Source organism: Panicum virgatum, chromosome 7K (genome assembly GCF_016808335.1).
Source record: "Panicum virgatum strain AP13 chromosome 7K, P.virgatum_v5, whole genome shotgun sequence".
NCBI lineage: Eukaryota > Viridiplantae > Streptophyta > Magnoliopsida > Poales > Poaceae > Panicum > Panicum virgatum.
In genome coordinates this window covers 10,177,588-10,188,824 of record NC_053142.1, presented here as the reverse complement: position 1 = coordinate 10,188,824, position 11,237 = coordinate 10,177,588, and the positions used below count along the sequence as shown (strand labels likewise).

Genomic DNA, 11,237 nt, shown 5'->3' with positions numbered 1-11,237 from the left:
CATTACGAAAATGTTACTATTATTCCGAGTCAAACACATCACCTGTACTATGGACAATTTTTTTTCGCGACCGGCACGTTTTTCATTAAGAGGAAGGTACAATGGAGAATAATAATTGTTTCTCTTTGGAGCCGAATTGATGATTTGCAAGCTATTTAACTTTTAATAGCTGGACGACAGCTCCACCCATCTTTATTCTTTCTCCAGCCCCAAGCAAAGAGCTGTCCTTTTCTGACAACTAGCTATGTCTAAAGCCGTTAACCTGAAGCTCACTTCACTTGCAACCGATCAAAAGGCTCGTTGCAATGCAGTTATGTGCTAGCTTGCGTTGAGGGTTCATGCTCCACTAACTAGCAAATCTATTTCGACCACTTATCCCTCACCACACCCTAATTTTCGGGGGGAGAAAGTGAACGAGGTGCAATAACATTGCAAGTGTTTTCCGAGCACAGAATACATTGCAACAGTTTTCTGAACACAGGTAATAATTATATCTTTTTCTGCACGTAGCCGAGTTTCTCATTTTTAAAAAACAATATCTATATGGATTATCGTGCATATTAATCCATGGAGATATAAATATCTTTGTTCTTGTTTAGGTTAGCTCATTAGAAAGTGGCGATTGATTAATTATATTGATCCATGTGTAGGTTTCAGATGGGCTAGATCCTTCAGTTCTGTTTTCTTCCTCTACAAAACAATGCATATGTTCTTTTTCTAAAAAAACCATGGCAACGGCTATTTGCACACCAGAAAATAGAAGAGCTCATCATTGCACACCAGCAAATTCCTTGCCTTGACGATTAATTTTCTGTACTTCTCCCTTGCCACAACAAATTTTCACCTGGATAAAGTTTCTTGGGTTTTCTCCAGACAGAATACGTTGCAGCTACCTAGCCAAACCAGATCACAAGAGGTACAAATATTCTTCTGAAATCTTTGTGCCTATTATCAATTTTAAGGTACACATTTAGTCTAATTCTCTAAAGATTAGCTATATGGATTAACATGTGTGCTCTTGTCTGGACTAGAATTCGAATTCGGTATTTGTGAAGGTTCATGTGGAGGTGCACAGATGGGTTAGATTTTTTGAGCTTCATGTCTTAATTAGCTGCCCCTTCCTATACAGAATTCATCATGCCTAAACAGAAGGTACCTCCCTTCCCGCTCCATGCAGTTCTACTATATCAGCAATGTCTGTAGATGCTTAAATGTATGAGTTAACAATGTTATGCTGCACTTATACAAATTAAGAACATCCATAATCAATTTTTCATCTTAACCGGGAAGAATTTCGCATCGATAAGGCTTGATAGGATACTTGAAATTCATGACATCTTTTACAGAAATTTTTGTCATCATTATCACAATAATTGGTTATGCTTCCCTTTTATAGGAAGAACCATCAATTCTTATTCAAGCCAGATGCTATGCAATTAGGAACTGAACATTTCAGTTTTTACTGTCGATAGTAGCCAGTGGTACGATCTGCATTCGTAGAATGCCAACCTCTCATCTGCTGTGTGTTTCTCTGGTCTTTGCACTGCTATTCAGCGTTCTGACATGATTCTATACCATTTAAATTTAGGAGGTGATTTATTTCGACCAAATGCATATGGATATGGACAACCCCTGCGCTGCTTGTAGTTTCTCTCTTGTTAAATAAATTTATATTCTGATTATTTTTCGGGGTCCATCCTTTAAGGCAGCAAATGCTAGACAAGAGAGTACCTGCCACCTGATTAGGCTTGCTGGATAGTAGCTTTATACGTAACCTTCACGTGTATATCATGGCTCCTATTTCCCTCCCCCTCTCTTTCTACTCACTAGGAGGCATGTATATCCAGTCTGCTAGTAATTACTACTTGCCACGTTTATGGGATTTAGAGTGACCTCAACTAATTAATTGGTGTCAAAATATACAATGCAGATTTATGGTGTGCATAACGTCAAGGAGGCGGTAGAGGAAATAATCCCTTACTTGGAGGATTCCGGAAGAACTGCACACAAGGCCATTTACTTCGATGGATGGGACGGGCTGGCTGCTTCTGCTGTGCTCACAGCTATAGCAGAGGACCCGCCCCCATCTCTGAAGGAGAAATTCACCAAGATCCTCCACATTGACTGCTCAAGGTGGAAGAGCCGGAGGGCACTCCAGAGGGCAATAGCTGATGAACTCGAGCTTCCTCAGAGGGTAATGGCTGCTTTTGATAGGGAAGATGAGGAGGACGATTTCAGCAGAGTAGACGAAGGTTCTAGACCTGAGGTTCCAGATGTCACGAGAGAGATATATCAAACCATTAGGTACCTTAATTGTTTGATCATTTTTCACAACGGAAGTGACAGCATGGTTGACTTGTCAAATTTTGGCTTCCCTCAATTCAACTGGTTCAGTCCTTGCACAGTATTGTGGACTTTCAGAGGAAGGCTTCGGCTCAACCCAGAAATAAAAGAAAAGGTGGACAGTTCACATTTGTATATTTATAAGCCTATCAATTGGTATTTCGATGAAGACACTGCTCAGCTAATATTGGATGAGGCTACAGAAATTGTCAAGTACATACAACATAATCACAACATCACCCCAAGAATAGCTGCCAAGTGTATCTCATACCTGTTGTGGTTCAATAAAATGGGCGGTGGTACCACCATGGAGTATAATTGGGGTACCCACGCTTACAACTATTGGGTTTGTGATGGAATTATCGAAGGTGGTCAGTTTGATGAATCCTGGGAGGTCTCTGCGGCTCTTCATCACCAGATACGACTAGAGGATTGCTTGTTTCATACGGTGAACTTCCGTGATGATCAGTACACGGAACATTGGAAGTCAGTCGTCAATACATCTGATATTGAAGAAAGGACAGATATAACTGTATCCCCAACACTAACATCCTTTTTCCTTACAGTCAAATACAGATCAGCATTACCACAGGAAATGTTTCAGCAGTCAGAGAGGCTTCGTGTATTGAAACTGTCTGGGTGCACAGCTTTTATTCACCTCCTTTCCATTGTTGCCGTAGCCTTAGATTCCTTGGATTAGACAGCTGCAAAGATCAAGGGCACCAAGAAAAAGAAAAGCAAGGGAAACCTATAATGGAATTTTTCCAGAGCCTATGCGTGCTGGATATAAGCCATACAGATTGGGAATTGGATCTATCACAAGATATAATGGAGCAAATGGCTGTAAACATTAGGGAGGTTCATATAAAGAAGGGAAGGTTTTGGTGCAGCAACCTTGCATGGAGACAACTACAGAACCTTCGCAAGCTTCGTGTAATCGAGCCTACAAGCTCTTGGGAGACAGGGAAAAGAGACGAATTCATGGATATGGTGAAGCTGGAGCTTCTTGACCTATCTGGAAACAATGCTATACAAGTTTTGCCAAGCTTGTGTGGGGCAACTGGACTAAAAACTCTGATCCTGGATGGTTGTGGTGGGTTGGAGCATGTTGGTCTTGAAGGACTACCTCCATCACTTGAGTCATTCAGCTTAGATGCAGGAGCAGGGGGGGATGGTAACAGCAATACAGCTAAAATATCACGTATCATCTTGGCCGGTTGTGCAAAACTGGTGGGCTTCAGATTGCTTGGATCCCTGCCAAACCTTGAGGAGTTGGACCTCTCACGCACTGCAGTAAAAACTGTAGACCTAAGCAAGGTGGTCCAAGTCCAAAATCTTCAAAAAATCTTGTTGATGGGATGTGAGCGACTCCGTGCAATTGTTTGGCCAGAAAAAGGGATGCGACAACTGAGGTTGCTACACATTGATACTCGACAAGAAGTAGACTTGAGAGAAACACCACATGATTCTTTGGTATGCAAAGAGCAAGAGCAGTATTGCCAGGCACGTGTTTGTATCGCGGACATGAGGTTCTTTCAGTCGTTGTTGCTGGCAAGTGGAGAAGAGCCTCGCTGGATCAATTCCCTATTTAAGCTGGATCTCTACCTGTCATGTCCCAGCAAGGATGATAGAAAGAACAACGGTAGGCAGGGCAGCCCTTTTGATCGCACTGGCAAGGTAGTTGGGTCACCAGCTCTACACAAGCCATTAATCTCCAAGACATGCGGCACCTACAATGGCGTTAGCATTGAAGAGATAACTCCTGAAATTGGTGGTGTTACTGAGCTGCAATTTGAGCCACAAGACCTGCACATTGAGATCTGTCAGGGAATGATCAACACTAATGTTGCGGGTGATCAGGGCATCAGGGCTTTGTGCTTCGTGATGGACAGCATCCAGTCGCTGTACCTGCATGACAACTCTTCCATCACCCCTGTTATCCCGGAGCAAACTACGTCCACAAGAAGGCAGGCAATTAATTACCGTCCTCTAAAGTGGTGCCGTGTTGAGAGATGCCCAAAATTGGACACTGTCTTCCATACTGACTATGATATTGAGTTCTGCTTTGATGATCTGGAGACCTTTTGGGCGGCTGATCTCTTGATGGCCCGTTCTATTTGGAGCAGAGGAAGGATAGTTGACAGATGGGATGCTGAATCCTTTGCAAGACTGCGGGCCATACATCTGAGCATGTGCCCCAGGCTCCAATTTGTCCTCCCATTGTCATGGAACGGTACCTTGTCCAGCCTGGAAACCCTCCACATAGTCCGCTGCGGTGATCTCAGGCAGGTCTTCCCCGTGGAGGCAGTGATTCAAAATGTAATAGCTTGGAGGTATCCAAATAGCATGCTGGGATTCCCAAGGCTGAAGAACTTGTACCTGCACGATCTCTCCAGCCTGCAGCAGATATGCGAGGCCAAAATGTTTGCCCCCCAGCTCGAGACTGTCCGTCTCAGGGGCTGCTGGGGCTTGAGGCGCCTCCCGGCCACCGACCCCGACCGTCGAGATGGACGCCGTGTCGCCGTGGACTGCGAGAAGGACTGGTGGGACAACCTCGAGTGGGATGGACTGGACGTCGGTCACCACCCCTCCCTCTTCGCTCCGCGCCACCCCGCGTACTACAAGAAGCGACTGCTGAGGACCACCGTTCTCCGGTGATCCGGCCTCGCTCGTCCAATAATCCTTTCCAGGTATGTGCAAATGCATGAATAACATCACTTCATTTGTTAATATTTTTTTTGTAGATATTAGTTTCATTTAATAAGGTTCCACTAATCACTTGTGTATTTTAACCTGATGCATAGATTTCGTGTGGGGGATCAAGCTAGTAATGAGAGGCGATACCGGCTGGCACTGCTTTCTTCTGTCGTTTGCTGCCCAGGTCTTCGATTGGTTGTTTTCAAGAATAAACAAATATTGGCGTCTGATGCTACCTGCATCTCTGCCGAATTCAGGGTGTTTGTGTGCTCCATGGTAATTTGATACGTGTGCGTCTCTGTTGAGACAAACATACCATCTGTTTGGCCTTGCATGGCTATGTGTGTGCGCTTGCTTGCTTGCTTTGAAATAAGATGGTGGGGCTGTGTTGTGTTTATCTGTCCCGGCCCCTAAAACCCCATGATGAGTGTAACAATGTTGATTGCGTGAAAAACATTCCTGCTGACAAAGTTTGTAATAATCAATGAAGCTGGCTGCTGGCTATATTTTGTGGTGTGATTTACGTCTGTGTGAATCAATTATTGTCTTTTTTTTATATACAACAAGGTGTGTGTGTTCAAATGTCATAACTGGAGAACATTATTTGTTATTACAACGTGATTGTATAAAATCGGTCCCTCTGTTTTCGTTGAGAGCTAGACACAGTTGTTGGGTCACGCTAATTAATGCTCGAATGATCAACTAGAGATTGCAGGTGTGGAATGATTAATGCTTGAGTAATATATTTTTCACAGAAGAGAGGTGGTCTGGTCATGGCGTACGTGTTATTATTGGACAGGAGCGTCGACGCATGCAAGAAGCGAGAGAAAAAAAAGAATGGCAGAGGCTTAACAGTGCCTATTCTGTTTGTTTTTCAGAGAGCACGCTAAACGAGTTATTCTAGTTACCTGGAAAACAGATCCTTCCAGCTCGTAATGTTTTTCTGAGAAAAAAGTTCCTTCCATCCGGTTATTTCAACCAAAAGTTCATTCCTTGCGACTTCCTTTTTCAAAAGAAAAAGTTTGTTCCGTCTTTATTCCATAGCTCAATAGCCAAGAATTATACTTTACCTAAAGCTCACTTCACTACCAATGTATGAGCTCACTGGAAACCTTCAGCTAACTTGCCTTGACGGTTAATATTCTGTGATTCTTATGGGAAACAGGTAGGCTACTTTAGTTATAACAATTATCATATATTGTATTTATCTAGGAAACTTGCGAGTAAATTGAGTCACGGGTCATCTCTAACGATCGAAATCTGCTCCATAGGATCTGACACCTTATTTGTCCACATAGCCTATTTTCGTCCATAGTTGGATCCATCAGCAACATCTCAATCGTCGATTGCAACCTCTCCACCGTTCCTCTAGAAACCTCACGTAACTCCTCAAGTGAAGCACGCCTCCACCAATGCTGCGGGTACAGGGCTGAAGGAGAGCACGCCCTTCTACCGTGCCATTCGCTGCGTTGGCTCGGCGGCGATGACGAAATGGCTCTGCTAAGGTTTCTCTCTCCATTCTGTCGGTTTCATGCGCAAGTCGACATCTGAGTAACTGTGTGATACCTTGTGCCTTGCTACGAAATTTCTTAAATAAAATTTTAAGGTAAAATTTGAAAGTAGAAACACTAAGGTTATTGTATGGCAACGATCACAGAAAATCGGTGCAAAATATAAATAGATGGTCCTAGTGGATGGTGACGTGGTGTCTCATATATAATAGGTTCTGATATGACATGGACAGCTTGCATGTTGAGAGAAATAAAATTAATGACTTTATCTTTTTAAGAAATTTGCAGGAGCACTGCATTGTCATTTAAGAGAGGAGAGCAAGTCCAAAATAAATTAATGATTTTAGTGGGTATCATCTGTATATGATATATATAGATACACATTGTTGCACACTCTCTCAGAATACCACTGCGGAGGTGCTAAACCTGGACCTTCAATGTGACGAAGGCGCATGAGCTACAGAAAGAAGGCCAGGAGCAGACAATTGCGTGCTGTCCATGTTCCAATAGCCATCCTCACATTCGAACCTGCAACTATAGTTATTGAGTCTCGTAGTTTGTCTCCCATACACAGATTTGTATATGGATCATCATATCCATTGTATTTCTATTTGTATTCATTCTCTTAGTTTGAGATTTTTGCCATCTAAATTATGGATGATGTTAGGAGTGGTTTGTAACTGAACCTCTTGAAGTAATCCAAAGATCAATTTCGTATTTTTTTTGTCAATCTTCTCGAAGATGCAAAGATTAATTTGGTATCTTTTTATCAATCCCAAGCGTTTTTTTTCTGCGATTTTCAGGTGATTTTTGTTCGTCGCGATTTGAGTGCAAATTCGAGAAATTTTGTAAGGGGTTTTGTTGCTAGGATTGGCTTGATCCCTCCTCAAATCTCTCGCGAATTCGGTCCGAATTTTGAATTTATCTCAAAAGGAACTCTATCACAAGGTGTTCGGTTTTTATCTTGATCCGTGATGATTACTTGATCTTTTCTTAATCTTTTTCTTAAATCTATTAGGTCTTGTGGTTGCGAAACTATTGCTAAAATTTTATTTGAAACAATTGTGTTTTGAGACAGAATTTTTGGTTTAAAATCTTACTTCCTCACTCTCGGCTCACCAAGGGCACACGGCCCGAGGTCGCACAGGCGAGCGTGGCCCAGTGCGGCGCGCTGTGCTGGCGGGGGCGGTTTTAATATTTTTATATTTTTTATTTCCATTTTTTACAAAAATATATTTTCGATTTTGAAATTTACAGAAATATACTCCGTCCGCCCGGCTGCCGGGCGGTAGGGGCTTAAACGCAAAAAAAAATTGCAGACAGGTCCCTGGGGCCGGTCGCCCGGCAGCGGGGCGGTCGGCCCCCCTGGCCGCCCGGCAGCTGGGCGGCCGGCCCCCAGCCCTGTATAAGGTGTTGGCAGCCCCTCACCCCCATTTGGCTTACTAAAAATCCAGAAAAAAAGAAAAGAGAGGGAGGAAGGGAGAGGAGGGATGAGGGAGAGGCAAAGCGGCGAAGCCCTGTCGGATTTTCAAGGCGGCGACTTTAGATAACTAAAATTTTCTACATTTTATAAATAGATTATGTTGTAATTTTTTTTTGAAATAGTAGATTAGTAATCATTCAATTATTGTTAAGAGTGATTTGTGGTACATTTAGATGCAGTTACTTATAGTGATTAGCGTTGATATAGTATATTTAGTGTTAGATTTAGTATTAGAAAATACTAGAAAATTGTTAGAGAAGTATTAGAAAATAAAAAAAATGCAAGATAATATTAGAAAATTGTAGAAAATGTTAGAAAATTTTAGAAAATGTTAGAAAATTTTTTAGAAATGTTAGAAAATAGTTTAGCAATCAGTTTAATTATTATTAAGAGTGATTAGTGGTACATTTAGGTGTAGTTACTGATAATGATTAGCGTTGATATAGTATATTAGCAATCTGATTGCTCACTTGTGATTGCCAGGGCTCAATACCATGGCATCCTCAGGATCCACCTACATTCCATGGAATAAGGTGACGGAAACAGTCCCCCAAGGAGTCCAGGTGTCTATGTGTTTTTGCGGATCCTTGTGCAAACTAATGAAATCAAGGGTTTTGGGGGACAACTTTGGCAAGAGATTCTTCATGTGCGAGAATTACGAGTACGACCCGCCCAAGCATTACGGCAAGGACCGAGCAAAGGTACTATAAAACACTATCAGAGTTTGTCACTTTCTGATCTAGTAATGACTTCTAACATGATTTGGGGAAAGACTCCACCGCCTCTATGTGATTTCGTGCAGTGGTTAGACACCGAGCAATCTCAGCAGTATAAGGACCACGTGGAGCGTCAAGAAAGGTGGGCTGCACAAAGGTGGCAACGAATGCTGCATGAAGAACAGATGGAGGAGAAGCGCAAGAAAAACCAGGAAGATATTCAAAAGAGGATTGCAGAAGTGGAACGTCAGAAGGCAGAGGAACGTGAAGCTGATAGGGAGAGGAAGCGAGAGATGGCCCGCCGTGCTAAGGAAGCAGGGTCTGAAGCTATTAGGAAGGGAAAATATCCCCGGTGCACTCAGTAAAGCACCACCATGTAATCCCGGCATTTTACATTTCCTAAGGCATGTTAGGTTTACTCACAACACGAGGTTATCGTGTTGCACATGCCATGGTTGTCATTGTTCAAGTATCTAGTAGTACGAACGCCTTAGGCCTCTGCTTTGTAATCGTAGCATTGTTTACAAAATTGTATTGCAAACCAAAAATTTATGATTCGTAACTACCCTTCTATTTTCAGTACACTTTCCAGTTTTTCCAGTGAGATATGAATTTTGAGTTACCACTCTCTTCTGTGTTCTTGGATTGTTCTTCCAGCCATCATATATATAATCAGGGAGCGTACAGTGGAAACTCTATTAAATGCATGAACACTTCTCATCTTGTACAAGCGGAGTCTTTGATTTTTCTTTTCATAATTCGTCAAGGAGAGTTGAAAAGTACAAAACAACTCAAATAAAACAAAACACAGAACAATTCAAATAAAGCAAAACACAGAACAATTCAAATCAAGCAAAACAAAGAACAATTCAAACACAGAACAATACCTTCGTAATATTACATGCTACAATCTGGTGCAAATACATATCCATACATAACGAAATGTAATTATCACATACAGGTCGGAATACATATCCATACATCTGGTTCAAATACATATGCACACATAACGAAATCTAGATGCGACGGGCTCCAAAATCCGGAGGCAATCCATCGGTGGGATTTCCAGAAGGTCCAACTTCAGCACCAGCATTATCTTCTTGCATTTTAAGGCACTTCTTGTAAGTGTGACCATCTGCTCCACACAGGTTGCATCTTTTTTTCTTCTTTCCTGCCTCAGACTCATCCATTCCGTTACGGATACGAAGTGTCTGCCGTTGACCTACCCCTCTCCTAGCATCTGGATTGGGAATGTACATTTGAGAGATATTTGGTGTAGTGAATGATCCCAGACTGCCTATGCCATATATCTCATGGCCCCAAGTGTGCACAGCGGTTTCTTTTCTGTAATATTGTGAAACAAAAACCCCAGGATCCAACCCAAATTCTGAACATGCCACAATGAGATGGGAGCATGGTAAGTGAAGAAGCTGTGGCTTCTTGCATCTGCAAAAAACCTTGCCTTCTGGCGTTATCAAGCAATCCTGAACAACCCTTTGTCTGCGGACACCCTGCCCTGTCCTGTCCTTGCATGAAACCTCAAAACTTTGATCCTTTGTGCCCATAGAGACCACTCTGTGATATTGAGTCTTTTCAATCTTTTCTTTCATGTAGTTAGTGACCCTATTAATAAAGTCACACCTGGATCATTAAGTCAGACAGCAGCTGCCTGGTACCGCTCTCTGAAGTACCTTGTGCATCCGTATATGATGAATTCAACTATTCCAACAAGAGGAAATCCACGAACATGACGCATTACCATATTGTAACACTCTGTGTGGTTCGCTGTCTCGATCCCATATCGACGACCACCAGTGTCGTATAGAATTGACCACTTCTCCTTAGGTGCATCCTTAATCCACTGTGTGAAAGGTCCGCCGCCGGAACGTCTCCGGCTGGAGGTTGAGGCATGTTCCTTTAGCAGCTCGACGCACATGTTATCTAGCACCTGCCACAATGCATGAAACTTCCGCTGCTGATTCTGAGTGCATAATCTCTTGAACAAATTCATAAGTTCCTTATTTTTGAAGCACTCATAAAAATTTGCACCCATATGCCTTATGCACCACCTACTCACAACATCTGGCCATAGAGGAGGCTGTCCTCGACTTCCTTCATGTAGTTGCCTTATTGCTGCTAGAAGACTAGCATGTCTGTCACTGATGAGGCAAACATCAGGCCTTCCAGGAACAACGTGAATCTTCACACGTTCAAGGAACCAGTACCAGCTCTCTATGTTCTCATTCTCAATAAAAGCAAAGGTGATGGGAACCACCTGTTTATTGCAATCAACTCCAATTGCTGTCAGTATTGTTCCCTTATATCTTCCTGTCAAGAATGTTCCGTCAATACATAGAACAGGAAGACAATACATGAATGCCCTCACACATGCACCAAGGCAGAAGAAAGCACGAAGTAGAAACCCAGGTCCCCCATCTAAACTCGGTACAATGTAGGTATCAGCCGCGCTTCCAAGATTTCTCTGCA

At 42.6% G+C, this 11,237-nt stretch overlaps 1 protein-coding gene across 1 annotated transcript; it reads left to right on the top strand.

Moving 5' to 3' along the window:
• Positions 1-271: 271 nt before the first annotated feature.
• LOC120639763 lies at positions 272-5,559 on the top strand. Its single transcript, XM_039915647.1, has 5 exons — positions 272-481; positions 651-916; positions 1,032-1,152; positions 1,931-5,033; positions 5,148-5,559. The coding sequence occupies exon 4, from the start codon at positions 3,097-3,099 to the stop codon at positions 4,999-5,001; it is 1,905 nt and encodes a 634-aa protein (XP_039771581.1). The 5' UTR covers positions 272-481; positions 651-916; positions 1,032-1,152; positions 1,931-3,096; the 3' UTR covers positions 5,002-5,033; positions 5,148-5,559.
• Positions 5,560-11,237: the final 5,678 nt, after the last annotated feature.

Excerpts from the sequence above, each read along its gene's own strand:
- LOC120639763 (XM_039915647.1), top strand. The coding sequence starts at position 3,097 with ATGGAATTTTTCCAGAGCCTATGCGTGCTGGATATAAGCCATACAGAT.